General features: G+C 37.1%; 1 protein-coding gene across 37 annotated transcripts in view; it reads right to left on the reverse strand.

The window, feature by feature from the left end:
- LOC117207356 (calcium/calmodulin-dependent protein kinase type II alpha chain) overlaps positions 1 to 19,155 on the reverse strand; it is a 152,655-nt gene that overhangs the window by 46,846 nt on the left and 86,654 nt on the right. For 22 of the 37 annotated variants that reach the window (XM_033447479.1, XM_033447484.1, XM_033447478.1 and 19 more), the window contains exons 7-10: positions 16,974 to 17,152; positions 16,107 to 16,229; positions 15,928 to 16,011; positions 7,107 to 7,167 (exon numbers count right to left, since the gene is read on the reverse strand). In XM_033447479.1, coding sequence (XP_033303370.1) covers positions 7,107 to 7,167; positions 15,928 to 16,011; positions 16,107 to 16,229; positions 16,974 to 17,152 — 447 coding nt within the window. The remainder of the gene's footprint in view (positions 1 to 7,106; positions 7,168 to 15,927; positions 16,012 to 16,106; positions 16,230 to 16,973; positions 17,153 to 19,155) is intronic. The other 15 variants (XM_033447480.1, XM_033447488.1, XM_033447486.1 and 12 more) reach the window with 1 other exon arrangement.

Here is a 19,155-nt window from a genome sequence, read left to right on the forward strand (position 1 = left end):
TATTATTATTTTTTGATATTGTTCAGAGATGAAGGGTGTGTCCTTGCACCTCCGACCCACTTCGCGTTACCTTGTCAAAAAAATCAGTCAGATTAAGAAATATAGACAGACAGAGAAAGGGAGGAAGGTATTATATAGAAGAGAGTAAGAGAGAACGATTGGTCTCGTTTGCTCGCGTTCTCTCGTCCGGAAAACCCGAATTCGCTCGGAGATTCATGGATTCGTTCCCGACGCAGAATTCATGAATTCTTTTTTGCCGCTCGGAAATTTATGGACTCGTTCCTGGTTTATATTTATCCATACATATATATCTACGTATATATATATATATATGCATACATATATATATGTACGTATGTACACACGTAAAGGAGAACGTGTGTTAAATATAAAAGTACCTTCACATAAATTCCGATGGCGTTTAGGGGTCTCGTCGACACCTCGAGATTTATCGATTCGATGAATTTTCAAGAGGCCGTGCCGAAATCTTGTGAAGCCGGAGAGAACATCGAAAAAAGAGATTCTCTCGAGAAAGAAACTCGATGACCACGGTATACACGTGCACGAGCATTTAGAGGAATTAGGAGACTCTAATTGGGCATAAGAAGCAATCCCGACTTATAAATTTGTCTCTCATTTAATAACGATTCCCGAGATTCGAGTTAACGTCTTTTTCTTTCACTTTTTAAAAACTAGAAATCGGCTAGATTCTACGACTCTGTTCGTTCTTGAAGATAACGAAATATTTTCCACGTTTTCTACAGCTGCTGTTATTTATTGAAGCGACGTTTAAGACGGTTATCGAACATCGGTAAATATCGTCGACCAATTCTCAATCGTTCAGCACACGAATAATCCAACGGATACGTTTTCGTTTATATTCTTATCGATTTTCGATTACCAATAGCCAGACGAAGATGCAGAAATAATTTTAGGGTGGAAGAAAAGGGTGAAGAGAGAACACGAGCTACGAGTAAATGCTTCGTTTATCATTTCATCGAAGAATCATGAATGAAACGACGCGATTCATAATGTCGATCGATCGATGATCGTCTCACGGGGATCGTAGCCGAAGGAGAAAGCAGATGGTTTTTTAGCTTTGATCCTGAAGGAAGAAATAACGATGAACGTTTTTCGAGAGAGAAAAAGCGAGAGAGGTACGTAATGCATCCAGCGATTTTTCCTTTTTTTGTTTTAATTTTTTCTGGGGGATAGAAAGCAGCTTTGTTTCGTTTCGTTCACGTAGAAACGCTGATTGTTCTCTCGAACGTTGGCCATTCTTGATCGCGACCTATCGCGATGACGAAACTTTAAAACGTAGAATTCTCTTTTCTCTGAAATGATCGTGCTTTGTGAATCGGTCAAATTTGTGAATGAAGTTTGTGACTTCGATTCTGTGACGAATGGCCGAACGAACGAACGAAGGAACGACCTAATGGCTGATTTGGCTGATAAGAGAAATCGTGGTGAAGAAGCCTGGGGACGGACTGCGATGACGAAGTAACGTTACAACGATGTTCATCATTTTGCTCTTTTTCAGTTATTTTTCCCTTAAATTTGTTTATTATTGTTGCGTAGAATTGGACGTAGAATTGATTAATTTCAATATATAATTTAATTTTACTTTATATTTATAGAAAAGTTTGATAATTTCGAGTCTTTTCTTGTGCCAGTGATGTGCAGAAGTTTCCACAGCAAGATCCTTTACTTTATATTTTAAAAGCGATATTTTAAAATAATCTTAATTAATTGTTCAACGGTATTTATTTATTTAACTGTCCTCCTTTCTTTTACCCGTCATACTATTACACCCGATATTAAAATTCTTTAAGACATCGCTTTCGGAACATAAAGTGAAAAATCTATCTAAAGCTTTCACGTATCATCGTACCATAGATTGTGGGACATTTGCTTAATTGCAAAAATTTAGCTATGGTAATTATACGCTAATACGGTGGTGATAACGTTAAGGGAAAGTAACGTTCTCGAAATGGAGCATCGAAAGAATAATTAGGAAAAAGGGGAAGGAGAAAAAAAGAAAAAGAGGATATCGAAGATCGAAATGCAGAGTTACGGCGCAATTAGATAAACTTAATTAAGCTTCCGGAGAAATGAAATCGGGAAAACGAACGACAGACTCGAAAGACAATACCTCGAAGTTAATTATACGTTGGTTGCCCTGAAGCACCTTGATTGAAAGAGTAAAATAGAGGAGAAAAGATCGCGAGAGGTGAAAAAAAGGAAACGAATGATCGTTCGCTGTCTTCGAGTTGGTAATTGAAACAAATTGCCAACGACGCGGCAGCGAGGGCCGTCACTCTCGTTTCTACACCGACTTCAGGAAGGAAATAGTTACATGGTAATGAAAGTATTTGATATTTCGCGCGATAACCGCCGCGACTCGCACGCAAACCTCGAGAAAACTCGCTCGGTTTCGTTTCTAAACCGTTACGAATTTTCATTGTTAACAAGAACTCCCCTTTTAGATTAGAATCGGTCTTTCGAGCCTTAAATTATTCGTAGACAGCCATACAAATATAATAACACGTGCTGCTATTACGAGTTATACGAAGAATATTTCGAAAAAGCGATTTGAGTTAGTAATATAAAATTTTGTATAATTTAATTCGAGTTTTATATTATCGATTTGAATATTGTAACTTAGTTCGAAAATAAAAGATCTTCTGTAATTTAATTCGGGGATTAGAGTATCAATCTTAATATTAATTCTCAATTTCCAATCCGAATTTAGAATTCGAAATAACAAGTGTTTGAAATAATCAAGCTTTATAATATTCAAAGAAAAATATAATATTACCTTTAGATTAAGTTTAGCCGCAACCTTTTAAGGATTCAATTACGTTAAAATTTATGATTATTTTTTCGTTCAATTTCCATCATCCTTTGCAAAGTAAGATACTTTTACATTGAATAAATGAAGCTAGTCTTTAGAGCAAGAGTTATCCTTTTCTTCAATTTCCAACTATCCTTTTAAAAAGTTATCCTCTAAACTTTAAACTAGTAAAGTAATTCTTTTCGCTACTTTCTATCTCAATTTTTAACATAAGCTGCCCTTGTATTAAACGAAATTAACGTTCACAGTTTTCCGTAGTTTCCACGGTTCTTAAACTAATTTAACCTCGGGTTAAATAAAACATAGCTATTCCTTTCAGCGATAAGATAATCTGCATTTTCATTTTCATCTTTACTCTTTCGAATATTCCACGTTCGAACGTTACCTTCCGAATATCACCTAGAATCTCATTCCAACAAATATCCATCTTAATTCGCAAGAAAAAAGAAAAAAAAAGAAATTCCTATATAAAAATATTTGTTTATTTTCCACAAATCATCCCATGACCCATTTTTCACTGTCACGTGTTACCAACACGTATTTGCCTACGTGAAAACAGACAAATTGTCCCCCTTGTAGTGTCCTACCTGATTCTACTTCGAGCATGAAGTGTCCCCGACGATGTGTCTTTTTTTTCTTTTGCGTATTTTTTGCGGTATATATATATGTATTATATAGACGCAACAATAAAAAATATATAGACAAAGAGATCGTAAAATTGAGAAAAAAAAATAAGAAAAAATAGGTAAACGAGACAAAAAGAAAAAAAAGAGAATCAACAGAATTACACACAGGCTCTATAATCAGACAGTGATAAATCGTGTCTTTTGGGGGGGGAGGGGGAGCAAAAAGTGGCGTTCGTATCGCGTTCCGGGTGTCGTCTCTACGGATGCAAGATGCTCATCTACTATTCGACTAAGTTCTGGGTGAAAGATCGTAGCATTCTAGGGGAACTTTTGGAGATGTATACATTGGTGTATAATATTGATGTGTTTGTAGAGAGGCTGCAAGTACACGCGTGTCACAGATACGCGTACTTGCCTCCAGATGCACATTTGGCACGTTGTATGACTTGTATATACGTATATCGAGCATCTAGATTCAAGACGGCTATACCAAAAGGGAATCGTTTTGTATACAAACGTACATAATATACAGACATGTATTTGCGTATAGTAGATATTCATACTTTGTATTTTGGAACTTTGTTTCTAGCAGAAATTTATTTTTTTTTCTCTATTCCTTTATACTTTCTAACATTCAATATCATCTTTAACTAATTAAAACTTACTAAGTATTATTCGTATAATTTTGATCAAGTATTTCAGTGTCGAATTAGATTAGAAAATATTCGATTGGCATTGCCATGAGGAACATGAATGAACGATGAGAATATTCCTTTCTTTTGATCAAAAATATGGATGTTTCACGCGTTGTTCCAAAATGTGCGGCATGAATGCAAAGACAAATAGAAAAAAAGTGGGGCACGGGTTCTGTGTTACGCATTTCGCTGATGTCTCGTTGACAGAGTAGAGGCGCTACAAAATGGTCAGCAATACTAAACGCACAATAATCATTCGTAGGCACTATTCGCCAGTGGACCTAAACAGTTGTGCTCGACACGGTCACGCGATATCTCGTAAATGATACTTGAGTTCCCTCCTCTGATTACATATCCAGCGAATTCGCGAGGAAGATCGGTCAAATTATAATTTCTTTTCATTTTATCTTCTAGAAATAATATCTTTCAAATTTTCCTTTCGCTAAATTGTTTTCTAAATTTAACCTTCATTCGATATCATCGAATTTTAAGTGATCTACTAAAGTTCGAGTTGAATTACTTAATTTTAGAGTTCCAATTTGCATTTTACAGGATAAAAAGAATTTCTCGCGTAAAATATAGAATTCAAATAATCTAACTGAAATATAACTGAATTATTATAGTCTATATACTTATGGCTCAACGGTACCAAACGATGGTTAAAAATAAAAAAAAAAAAAACTGGAAAATTTGTTCATTTCGTGAATTGAGCAAATTCGAAGATTTTCTCACTTCGTAATCGACGCGTCGATTCGTAAACGAAACGTATAAAGATACAAAGAAACACAAACGATGAAATGAACGAATGATTGGTGACGATCGATGATTCCTCGCTGATAGCGATCCACCAGATCTTACGGATCGTTAGAAACGCTCAAACTTTCTTACAGTGTTGGAAGTTAGAACGATCGTCTGACACTTTGATCACCCGTTGATCGAACTTTTGCTATTGGGAATGCGCTTCGAAGCGACGAAGCATGACTCTGATGATCGTCGTTCGGATATGATGAGGAGAAAACTGCTTGAGTCCACTGTGACGACGATTCGCGTTACCCAGAACTTCGAAACGATCGTTCTCGTCGGAATTTTATTGGAAATAAACAAAAAAAAGAAAGATTACTAATAAAAAAAAAAATATTATTAACACGATGCAATTTCTGGATAACGCAGCACAGTCCTTGCAGGGTATGAGGTGCGAGCCAAGTGCATCGACTATGAGGTACACGATGTGTGAATGAATTATCATGATAATTTATTGTACTAGTGTGCAGAGCGAGCGAGGATGAAATTTGTCGAAAGTATTTAAGAAGAACTAATGAGTTCGATCCAGTGGAATTATTGCGATTGTGAGAAGCGATTTGTGCATTGGGCACGGAAAAGAGAAATTTTTGTTGATGTTGCCAATGAGAACGAATAGTTCCAGGGAGATTTTGGGGGTAAATTTCATCTCGCTGCTCCGGTAGTTCAAGTCTAGAGGCGGGGATCAACGCAAGGGGCTCTAATTCGTTCGGTGCACGAGCAGGAATGATCTGCGGTGCTTCATTTCGTGGCCACCGTTACTACATTTTACGTCTGTTTATCCAATTTTTTAACTCTACGTTTCTTTAATTTCCGTCGATCTTTCTGTAGAAGTTTTATTCGACGACTCTTTCGAATAACCGAAAGGCTAAATTGGGCCGAATTTTCAATGGATTTCGATCGAAAGAGAAGTAATTGTTATTCAAAGAAAAAAGTAGACGACAAACAAATCATAATGAAAATTTTCTCTAATTTCCTCCGAGAAATTTTACCTAACGATCCCTTTGGAGTAATTGAAAAACTTCAGTTCAACTGAATTTTTAATAGAATTCGATCGGAGAAAGACTAGCGTGTTTTACAGCAAGAAATAGACCAATAACTTTTTACTTCCACGTCGTTCTTCCAATCTTTTCTAATTCCTCCACCGAAATTTGATTTTACAATCCCTCTCCGATAATCGAAATCTAAACTGAGCTGAATTTTGAATACCGTTCGTTCGAAATAAGGCTACCTGTAGATGTGTACATCCCCCTACCCAAAATATACAGCGCAAGGTATTACACACTGATTCCCATAAAATCTTCATTCTACTCGACAATTCCATTTTCAAAATATTCTTTAAAGAGAGAGAGAGACATAAAAAATACTGTCGTTTTATTTCCTTGAAAAATTGAGAAGTCCCTGGGAAACCAGCTCTGTCCTCGCTGTTAAATATCCCTGGACCCTCTTTCATCAAGTCCGACGCTTCACCGAAATCAGTGCGTAACACCTCGGCTGGGTCCCCTATTAAGCCCTGCCATTGTAGCGGTGGGTCGTAAACACTCGCGTTTGTCGTGGAAACAAAAGGGGGAAGCATCCAGCCTGTTAACTCCACCCTCGGTAAAACAAGTAGGGTGGCCGTGTCTCTTAATAAGTGAAATAAAAGTGCGTGCGCGGGGCCACGTCGTGAAGCACCTCTTGAAAAGAACGAAAGATCTGCTGAACAGAACCTTTATAAAAATATATACACATATATAAATATAAATATATAATATATATGTATATATACATACAGAAGAGGGGGAGTTTATAAGAAGAATAAACGGGCAGTGAGAGAAGAGAGACGAGGTGGGTTTTTATGGGTTATGAATTCTGGAATATAAACAGAGAATACAGAATGTATAAACAGAGAACGAGTATAGGTACACAGAGAGAGAGAGAGAGAGAGAGACAGAGAGACAGAGAGAGAAACATGTATAACCGAGGGGTTCGAGGGTGAAAAAAGAGAGACATATAGTCGATAGTGTCGTTTAGAGAAAGATAAAGACAGACGATAAGGTCGGGTAGGGTTGTGGGCGTAAAAATTTAATGGGAGATATAAAAGTACTGTCTGTCGTGGTCCATGAAGCGCTGAAGAGGGCCGGAGGTACTTACCCTGTGCATCATACTTACTGGAAAAGTTCCTCGTCGCCAACATGGTCGTCAGAATAGCGCCCTGCGGACAAAAAAGAACACCGGCCACGATTATTCCTCTTTTACGTTAATCGAGAGGACCGAGGAGAGAGAGAGAGAGAGAGAGAGAGAGAGAGAAGAGCAAGAAACACGACTCGCTTAACTTTAACCGGGAGAGGAAGTCGTACGAACGGCTGAACGAAAGTTAATCGCGCGAGATAAGCTGCTCGGCGGTTTTTCATGTTTTATCGCCGCGGCGAGTTTCAGCGAGATCGAGGGATGAAGATTGGGAGCGCGGCAATGGCTTGTTAATTGGAAGCAATTTAGATTTGTGTTTCGTGCTCTTGTACGTGACTATACGATTAACTTACAAGAACCTCGATATACCTCGAGCGGTTGAGAAGATCAACTATGGTGTTTGAAAACTTCTTTGTTTTGGTACTTAATCAGATCACATGATCAATATATCTTTTCTCCAAAAATGACTCATTTCGATGGAATTACTCAATTTAGTTTGTGCGGTGAACTCAGCTTAGATGAGGAATTCAAGAAACACACATAAATAGGAAGTAACTCGACCTTTATCGCTCATTTCAGCTAACCCTCCAATCGATAAAGAAAATTCCATTCTTCTAATTACGCGATCTTTCAACCCGACCAAAGCCATCGAGTCTTTTGATTACAACATTATTCGGTACTATTATACATAGATATTTCAGAGTATAAGCATTCTAAAAGATTCGATCAATCACACGAGAATAAATCCTACCTCTGTAATTACACAAGCTTCCAACGTAACCCAACAAAAAGATCATCGAACATCAATCAACGAGATAACAGTTTGGAAGACAGTTCTAAGACTTCTGACCATCCAATCATTAATCAATTTCACTTTTCCGAACGATGTAAGTCGAACCTTCAAGTTCTCCATTGCAAGTTTCATTCAACAAAGGATAAAAATTTGAAAGAAAACTCCAAGAGATCCGTATTTGAATAGCCGAAAGACTCGACTGGAGCTCGATCATGCCAATTTCTCGAGAACAAACGACGATCTCGTACAGACACACGCGCAAACGCGAACGAATGCAGTCGTTCAGCGCAGCTTCTTTGTACGGCGGCTGATGGTACTTCCGGTCTTTGGTACTGCACGTTATTACAACGGTGAACTTTGGACCTGGAGACACTCGATCCCGTCTGCACGTCGGTTTTCCAACGATAATTCCCTCACGCTCGAGAAATTCTATCGTTATCGGTATTCCAAACGTTGAACGACGATCCAGCGAACGTATACCACGTTGGACGAGGCACACGGATCGATAGATTAATAGCCCGCCATTAATTCGCGTCCTGAGTGTCTTTTATCTAAATTAAACGCCCACTCTCGCTTATCGACCTGTTACTCGTCGTATTAAACGATATTGCGCGGAATCGTGTCCTTTAAAAGATGGAAGTCGCTTTAAAGAGACGAAAGAAGCGAAATGTTTTATTCATCGACCTCTGCTAGATGGCAAGTGGCTTCTTTTTTAATGTACGTGTTCCTTTGGAGTAGAGAGGCCTTGTTAGATCATGTATTAAATACGTTTCGATAATTACGTCGATCCAGAGGTAAATGCAATTATCGGCGAAAGTGGAGACGTATTTGATGAAATCGCTTTTTTAATGGCTGCTTATGATCGTGATTACATAGGAATGAATTTGTTAGACTTCTATGAACATCGTTTCTCAATTTCTTTCCTTTTCTTTTTTCTTTTCTACGTACTCATGAGGTAGATAACGAGCTTACGTATTATTCTTGAATATATTATGTAGAATTATTTTTCGTTCGGGGATTTGAATTTCTGCGTTTCTGCATGCGAGATAACCATGCTATTGGCTTTTTGCTCGATCCTTAATTGATTATAATTTCTACAGTTATTAATACGACAATATCATAAATACATTACATGATGATAAATAATAATTAAACGATGAAAACGAACTTGACTTCGAAATTCGAGAGAGAAAAGCTGCCGTTATAAAATTGTCGCGAACATCCAATAAAATACGCACAGAAGTTAACACCATTCAAAGAGAACAAGATGAACATCGATCTTTGCTGACCGGAGCAATTCATTTATCTGTTGCAAGATTTTATAAAATTTAACTTCTCTTTAACTTCAACAAAATGGTATTTATAACAACATCTTCGATACTTAACGTCTCACGATTCACGCAATTCCATAATAACCTGTACAATTTACAAGTCAACTTGCTATATACGATAATATGATTTCCTGAATAAATACGCCTTCCTCTAATGGCCATCGTAATATGATAAACGTATCAATTTTTATCAGATTTACCAATAAAATTACATGCTCGGCATGTCTCTACAAAGTGCCGACAAACAGGTTGATTACCTTTAAACAAGCAAATAATTAAACGAGAAAATGACTAGGGCACACGGACTAGTTTCAGGCCGACTTTCTCGAAAACCGGAAGTGTAGACGAGGAGAGAGTGGCGACAAATACGAGCGAACTAAAGCAAACAGAGCTAATAAGAGTGGCGTCGATGCAACGTTTGACGTATCGTTCGAGCATCCAGAAAATATTTACGACAAATATTTGCCGGCAGAACAATCGATTTCGATTAGAGGCCGGTTTCTATTTTCGTGTCGCGCGAGCTTCTGTAATACGCGTCGTGTATTTAAATTCCGAATATTAAATACGTGGACGGGCCAGGTAGTAATAGAGAATCGAGCCGTCGCCCTCCTCTCGCGCGATTAAATATTCATGCACCGTATTATACGATACGCCTCCGTTTCTTTCCGAGTCGTGTAAGGCTCTCGTTCGATCGCGCTGCGTGCCGGCCCGGTAAACGAGAATCAATTCCTTCGTTTAATTGAAACAATTCCACGTATTAACTCAATGGAAGTTTACTGCTCGGTTCGTATCGCATGAATATTGAATTTCGATCTTGCTGCCTGATTTATTTGTTGACAGAACTGGCAGACTTTTAATCGGAATAATTATGAAACATGTTACTTTAGCGCGTTATCTAACGGACAATGTTATCTAAATCATTCGCATCGCTGCAAATTTCTCTGGTTCGCGTTTATCGTATTTTAATCGTTCTACAAAAATTTAGATAACTACCGTAACAATCCGTGCGTTAAATAATTTTTAACCGAGTATATGGACATGGAAGTTTCTTGTAATACAATGTTCGAACACATTCGCGAACCGATGTATTTCGAAACACCGTCTGGCCGAACGATCTCCGTAAAGAATCACGCGAAATCTCTTTCCCCTGCCGAAAACCATTAAAAAACACCGAGTAAAAAGACCAGCATTTCTCTCTTTAATTACAGCACGACTCGACATCATAATGCGAGTAACAGCTTCGTCCACTTCTCATCGATCTCTCGACGACTCGTAATTACCTTGAAGAACATCAAAACAGCTTGTTCGTCAGGTGAAAAATTCCAAAGAAAGGAAGAGAGGAGAGAAACGGAGGAAATGAAAACGAAAGAAACAGAGAGAAAAACAGAAGGAATGTCTGATCGAAGGTTACAGGGTTGGCCACCAGTGTGTTCGAGTGTTCCTTTTGAGCCCCGGAAAGTGGAATGGGCAGACAAAGCAACCGGATAGGAATGGAATTACTATGTTCGAGTTTCGAGTTTCACGCCGGTTCTCGTGACGATTGAACAAACTCCGGGAAAGGGGTCGTCGTTTAATAACTCTTGGCCGAGCTCGAAACTTCGTCATGACGAACTTGGTGTTTTCCTTATTCTCAGTTCTTTAGTTTCTCCTTTCCTTTTTTTATTCTTGGTGCTTTGCGTGGAAGATCACATTGTATTTAGTTTGAAAAAATACAACCGGTAGATTGATTACTCTGTAGATTAAATATAAGGGGTGGCCGTCTAATCTCGTTGCAACGAACTTTCTTTATTTTCTTGCGAAAAGTTACGTATTATTTAATTTAACGAAATTGGAAACGAAAGAGTTAGTCGATAAATGACCGTGTAGGATAGATATCGTATGTAAAAATAGACGAATTGATTGATTAATGGCTGTGAATGAAGATTAAGTATATACCTCAGGAATGGTGGCTTCCTGTTGCCTGCACAGCACGAATTTATTCCTCAATGCTCTCATGTTTGTTATCCTCTGTCATTCACTTCAACGATGAATTTCAGCTTGGTGCACGACTTTTATTAATAGCTTCACACTCTCACGCGAAACATCACTAACAATGAACAACGTTTGGATGTCATTTGAAGCACAAAGATTTCTTCATTTCCAACAATTGTAGAAATTCTGTATCTACTGCAATTGATATTCTAATCTGTATATAACCTAAATAATTCTACTCTATAATAATAGGAATAATTTATTTGATTTCGACCAAGAACTACGACTTGGTTCCAATCTTTCTAATCCCACATTTCCTCATCCGATCTTCTTACTCATCCTTTCATACATTATTCTTCAGCTATCCTTAATCAAGATACTGCATATTAAGAGTCTTAAAGCATATTATGTAGTCTCTACATCATACTAATAAGGAGATAGCAAGAGCTACGAAATCTTGAATGATTTGTCTGTATGTACATTCGATGATTTAGGTTGGTAAAACAGCTCCAAAAGGATTTGAGTGTAATTTTGTTCTCGAGAAATTAATAAGTCTTTTCTTATATCTTACTTTATACGTTCTTTTAATATTAGTATTATGTTCTTTTTTAATATTAACGTTTCACAATTTATTTCGATAAACTTTTCATTATTTCTATCTACCGAGAAATTGCTGTATATTTTTGCAATTTTACGGATAGAAATTGTAATAAAAGTATTTGAAACATGAGAAAGTATTGCACCGAGAACATAATTTCTCGATTTATTTCTTCGTATTATTTCTGCCAGCCATCGCTATTGCTAATCGTCTGCTTATTGCAATAATTTTATTTATATTTCTCCTTTGCGTGATGTATATCGCGAATCCTCAACCTTCTCCTCCGAAGAAAGAAACGAACGTGCTCTAATCACCAATATCCTAATTAACCTAGTGTGCGACTCATGACTATTTCATCAAACGAGATCGCTTCCTTAAACCGATCACGAAAACATTATTAACGCCATCTAACACCCTTAATCGAGTCTCGGGTCACGAATCACCCGAGAGGCTATGCACGAACGCGCGTCTACCGGTCTAAGTGTACCAATCGCCCTTCGTAAACCAGCTGGACATTAAGTTCGTGCGCTAATTACATTCGGTTTAATGGAACAATCGCGTGATTGAAGGCTCGCCCTCCAGCTGCGTTCAGATACTATCGTGAACTGAACGAAAAACGCTATTTCATGGGGGTTGGGGTTACTTATGCGAATAGTATATCGGTGGATTAGTAATTGGTTGCTTAATCACTGCCACGTACGAGATGTACGATCGTTCCCGTAATTATGCATCGTTCGTTCGATTCTCTGCGGATATTGTTAGACAAAAGTTTATAATCTTTGGACGAAGTTTGCAATGTAAAAAAGAAGAATTTTTATTTAGGAAGCGAAGAATCTAAGAATACGGAAATTTGCTTTTTAGAATTTGAATCTTGTTTGCGAAAAGTTGAGGATCTTTGGAAGGTGTTTGCAAAAAATCTAAAGAGTTTAAAGAATTTTTCTTTGGGGCGCGAAGTATCTAGAAATGTAAAATTTCTCATTTTCTACAATATAAATTTTAAATTTTGTTCGTCGAATGTTCCGAATCTTTGGGCGGAGTATCAAGTCTAAGAAGAAACTTTCCTCGAAGGAAAAGTATCTAAGGATCCGTGAAAATTAGAAATCTAAAATTTCTAAAAATACTTTTCAAAATTTAGACTTCGAATTTTGTATACTTAAAAATCCTCTCGCAGTAGTGTAAAAATATATTGAGAAAACGATCCATAGAATTCAATAAAAAAAAAAAAACTGTGAAAAATGTGAAATTGGAAAAAACATATATGAAAACTGCGTATCTATCCATTGGATTTAATTTATCTACGTTTCTACATCCATCATATATTTATTCCTATCGATCAGAACGAAATACAAAACCAATGTCAGAACAGGTCATTCGATGCCAAAGGTAACAAGATTACGAGCTTCGTTCCTCGCTACTTAACAATTACCTACCACTTCGCTACTCCAATTATTACTATCATCCTGTTCTTGGTACACGCATTATGCTTATTATGCTACATTCTAAAATTCATTCTAAAAATGGAACACGTTAAACCACAAAAATCTCGTCAAGCAAAATCAAAAGGTAATCCATCTATATATCTGTATACCTATATATACGTATTTGTGTGTCACGCTTTGATCAGAAAGCAATATTCTCCTCTTCACATTTTCAAATGCATTTTCACGGGCGCAAGAATCAAAGCTATACATATATAGAAAAGCGAACAAATTTCACCACGCTCGATTAATATTCGGCACACATCGAACGATACACATACTGTCCACTCGAATAACTATATCATTGCTATTCGACGTGATTGTCACTACAGTTTCGCCAGTCGTGTCCATAGAAACGGACCACTTGACAGTACACGCGATTCCAACGGCAATTCGTGCCACACTGTTCGCAACAGTTGGAATCGTAAAAGTCGTCGAAGAGACTGACTAGGTAGGGGAGTCGGAAATCCACGAATTCCCAATCAAAGAAGGCCTACGTAAGGCCTTTGCCACCTCCAATTCCCGCGTTTAGTATCTGTGAAGGTGTTTCGGGGACGAAAAGGGGATTAGGAGACGATCGCAGGGGAAATATGGTTCTTTCCCATGGTTGGTAATGTGACACAGCATTTGTAAAATGATTTTGGTTTCTTTATCTCTTTGAAATTCTATGGCCATTTATACTTATTCAAAATTTAGAAGGTGTCGTATTAGTTTAAGTGATAAGTATACCGCGGATTTCTATGTGTTCGTACGAAATTTGAAGATACAAAAGTGCACAGAACGTGAAATATTTAAAGCAGAGTAAACTCGTATTTTAATCTGCGTTTAAGTTCTATTACTACTAATCAAATTCTATTGATTGCAACAATTTCGTAGGAAAATCCGCAGTTTAGTTATAAGTAATTTCCCAAGTTGGCCTGGAATTTTGTTATTTCGCTACTATGGGATCGTTCGAACGATTTTAATTAATTTCTTTTCTTCAAATTTTTGTGGTTATTTAGAATTTCATTATTGCACTTAAGCAACAAACTTTCATTCGGCTGATATTGTTACATTCACCTGATATATCGGGAAAAAAAACCCGTTCTATGTGTGGGATGACCTACTGCTTAAGGGATGATTGAAAAAGTTGTGTAAATGTAACACGACGTGATTGAATACCGGCAATCCTGTAGTTGATTCAATTAAGAACAATTTCTAAATAGAATTTCTCTTCAGAGGTGAAATAGTCTATTCAAAATAGAAAGTGGTAAAATTCTTATAATACATTCTCGAATAAAGATCGATGAAAAGTTGACCAAAATTGCTGGAAAATTATCTGTACAGCGAATGTGAAAAAGTTTAACGTAAAACTTTTCCGCTTAATACACTAATATAACATTATGCACACCTGAAACAAGGACGTAACACAGATTGATCAATTGTTTCACGGCCAAAAAGAGGAGCCGATTAACCCGACAAAATAGCCACGCAGCAGCAAGACAAAGCGAACTCAATTTCGAGTTTCCTCTGACCAGTTCGTCATGGAGTTTCATGGGTAGAAAGGGGGGCCAATGGTTGGACGCTAAATACCGGTTTATCCTGACAGAAGCCGTGCGACTATAGATCATTTAACGGGCTGGCGCACCTTAACACTCGATGTCTCGAATCGAAACTTGCGTGTAACTAGTTAACTGGAGTTCCGGTACAACACGTCGCCAGCGAATTTCCGTTGTTAATCGAGAAACTCGCGACCCCGTACGTCAGCCTCTAATTATTGGTTCTCCCATGGACTTTAGGCTATAATATTACTCGTATCCTAATTCGTTATATTTAACACTCATACCACTGTATAGACATATATATTATTCGAGCGTTGTTAAAAGTTTTCCTATGCCTTTATTCTTTGTCAGATATTTTAGATTTTCCAGGGAAATAATATCAGTATGACTGACATGTAGGGATATGTCTTACATTCATAGAAAATTTTAGCATATAAATCATATGCGTGTACGATATAAGTTTATGTCTAATCTAATACGATAAATCTACTGCTCATAATTATCCAAACGATACACAACGATTAACAGCCTACGAATATTTCGCGACTAATTGAAATTTAAGACGCATGTTATTTCTAACAAATAATACATTTAGTATGGTGCATGGTTTCAATAAGGAATCGTATGTACGTTAATATTCTTTTATCTTTACAGAAATAGAACGTAAGCAGAGGTATGTTTTATCGCACTGGCGATTATGTCTGGTACTCTACTTTAAATTTTTTAAGTGTCTTCGCATATTTTACACTGCGCTCTCTGCATCGTAGCAACTTTACGTATCGCAAATGTGCATGAAATTCCGCATTCTAGCGATAAGAATAGCAGAAAACTCCTATTTATCTTTATTTGCAGTAACAGTGAAATGAAATAAAGAAGAGTTTAAATATTATCGGAATGACTACGAGCGTTTGACTCGTTTCTCTCCCTCGTTCTTTTCCTTTCCTCCTTTATCTTTTTTATTCCTTTACCTTCTCGCCTTTTTCCAATTTGTAAAAAATCCCGAGGAAATCCCATGGATGAGCGCGCGAGTATTAATTAAAATTGAAGAAGAATAAGGATAATAGAAGACTTACTTTTAATTTGCGCCTTGCGTTGAATTTCTTCAAGCAATCCACAGTCTCTTGTCTGTGGACGACGGACGCGACACGTTCACGTTGCTGTAACACGAAAGGAAAAAGAAGAAAATTGACGTTGGCTGTTCGAGATGCTCCGCAGTGATGGATGCACGTTTCACGAGGCTGATTTTACTTACGCAGATCCACGGGTGCTTCAGTGCCTCGCTGGCGGTGATCCTTTTGCTCGGGTTCACCGTCAGCATCTGATTGATTAGGTTCTTGGCTTCCGGCGTGACGGTGTCCCATTCTGGGCTTGGATACTGCCGAAAACAAATGAGCAGAATAATTCGTTAAATGCCGATAAAGATGACAAGTTTTATAGCGATCCCTGTTGTACGGTATTTAGGTCATATTTTCCCTTTCTTTGACATTTCATTAGACCTAAACCTCTTGCGTTCTTTGGGTCATTTTATATTTTCTTATCGTTAGGAAACTTCTCGAATTCAGATAAAATAAAGAAGCGTAGTGATATATGTGCTGTGTTGTTCCAAATTTACCGTGAACGTTTGTTTGAGTATTAAAAGTTTCGTTTTCAGTAAGAACGAAACCGAGATCAAAATATTAAAAAATGAGGATCACTGCGAGATCGAGGAATAAACAGAAAAGTTTTTCATTGAACGAAAATAAACTACAATTATTTTTTTGTATTATTTCTAGTTTAACTTGAACGACTAATCCAAAAAATAAATGGCAGTCGATTGAATTTATAATTGCAGTGAATTGAACTAATTCAATCAAATTTAAACGAAAAGAATACAATTTAGGGCGCGAAGCGCAATCCTTCTAATCCAGAAAACAATTTACGATCGAATAAAAAATGTAGAAAGCAATCAAGCGTTTTTGTACACGATCGATCGATTTTTAGCCGAAAATTTGTCCAAATCCCTCGACAGGGTGAAGGATTTTCATGAAGGCTTAGCTTGAATAAATAAATTGATCGATCGAACTGCAGGAAGATTGGCCAGGAAACCGAGATGAAAATAGCATAAATAGATTGTTCTTACGTCGTATGATCCGGCCTTGATCTGCGCGTACAATCGATGCTGATCCTCGTCCCAGAATGGTGGATAACCGACCAGGAGGATGTAAAGAATGACACCGCACGCCCAGATGTCGACTGGCTTGCCGTATGGTTCTTTCTTGAGTACTTCCGGGCTGAGGTAACCCGGCGTCCCGGCGAAACCTTGGCAAAAATTATTTCTAGTCATTCTCGAGAGAAATATTATCTATATTTTGCAATAAAATATCGGATGCGGCAATTAACACGTTTCTGCGTTTAAATTCAATTTCTATATTTAAACAATTAATTCACAAATCTTGAACAAGCAACGAATAGCGGAATGGACGAATGTAATATAATAGAGAGAATATTTGTATAAAATATTTCAAGATAGAAGAGCAATAACCAAAGAGTTGAGATATTTTTATTTCATCGCAGTTATTTGTAAATTCATGTTTCATGTTTTTATGTTTTAGTTACGATTTATGTATGTAATTTATGTAAAGCCAATTTCTAGGCAATCAAGCTGAAATGAATAAACATATGCATACATTTTTGCACACAAATTTTCTATGTTTAAAAGGTTATTCTTATGAGGCGAATTTTCACATTTTTAACAAGAATTAATCGTACACATTCGTATTTCGTTTTACGAAGATGTTGGATGAAGCTTTTAATGTTTTCTCTCGAACTATTATTTTATACTGAAAGAAGTTTCTTTGTAATATCTGGAAAGGAACAAGATCGAAGATTTTATGAATTCGAAGTTCTTAAAGTCTTTACTTATGCCGTGAGTTTCGTAGAATTAGTACGTAGAATTACTAGAAATTTTCTAGAACTAAGAAGGAAATCTTTATTTTCAGTACTGGAAATATATGTAAAAGCGAATACAAAAATTTAAAAGAATTCTCTCGCATGAGGGCAAGTCGGTGACGATCTCTTACGAACACTTTATCTTTGGAAAATTATTTTACCGTAAAAGGTGTTCTTTTTCGAACCAGATAACATTGACGAATTTCGTAAGCTTAAAATTCCCGAAATTTGTATCTATGGAATTGACTTTTCTCTGAGGTAACTTTCGTGAAACTTCATAAAAAAAAAAAAAAAAAATAAAAAGCTCTACTTTACGAGCTCTTTAAAATGTCAGATATCGTCAGAAAGATTGATTCAGAATCGAGGTAAATAGGTGGTAATTTCTTGCACAGAGTGGAGAAGATCGAAGCTAATCTCGCCACTATCTACGTTTGGCTCGAGTATCTACTGCTCGACCATTATGACGTCTTGGAACTCTCGACGACTGAAGTTTCGAATTTCGCGCGTTTGACGACGAAGATACGGAAACCACGGCCTCGACCAAAGTCACAGTGTCGAAGGAATTCCGTGGTATCGGCTTTTCGAGGACGGAAACGAACGTCAGCGTGTTTGAAGCCGGTCGTTCGATAGACAGTCGACGATGGAAAGTGGTGAACGCTGTTCCATAGACTCCAGCCATCAAAATGATATCGTTCGCTGTTGATACTATTTTTATGAAGCCGAATGTGCTTGTTGCGTTGTCATTTCTTTCAATGTGAACGTTATTTTAACGCTCTACCTGTTGAATATATGGACGAGAAGTCCAAGAGCTTTAGGTTGTTGCACGATGTTTTGTTGTTGATATTTGAAACGGATCTCCGACGAATGGAATACGCGTTAAGATGAGTCGTTATAATCCCATTTAATTTGGAGAACGTGTTTGAGATGAAAGTACGGCGCGAAATTAAAGAATCAAGAAGAGAAGCGAAAATATTTAGACGGGAAATGGATCTGATTGAAAAACGAAGAAGAGAAGAATATTTGGACAAGCCAGTTCAAAGAACTGTCTTGTTTAATCGAACTTTGTTAGTTAAATTTATGCGCAAGAAGAATTATGCTCATAAAAACAAGATTAAGACACGAAATGTAATTTTTTACATTCTCAGACTATAATTCCAAGAAGCTCTGAAAAAAACGTTGTTTGTCAATTTTATGTTTTATATCCTTTGATAGCATACCAAAAGATTATGAATAGAAAGAATTGTATTATCGAAGAAAAATTATCTTTAAAAATATCGTTTCACCACAATAATATTTATCTACCCTTTGACAACAATCCCCTTGTCTAATTATTAGTAAAAATAACCATCCTCATATATCTAAATTACGTTTCT

This window comes from Bombus bifarius, unplaced genomic scaffold (genome assembly GCF_011952205.1).
Source record: "Bombus bifarius isolate JDL3187 unplaced genomic scaffold, Bbif_JDL3187 scf7180000008028, whole genome shotgun sequence".
Classification (NCBI taxonomy): domain Eukaryota; kingdom Metazoa; phylum Arthropoda; class Insecta; order Hymenoptera; family Apidae; genus Bombus; species Bombus bifarius.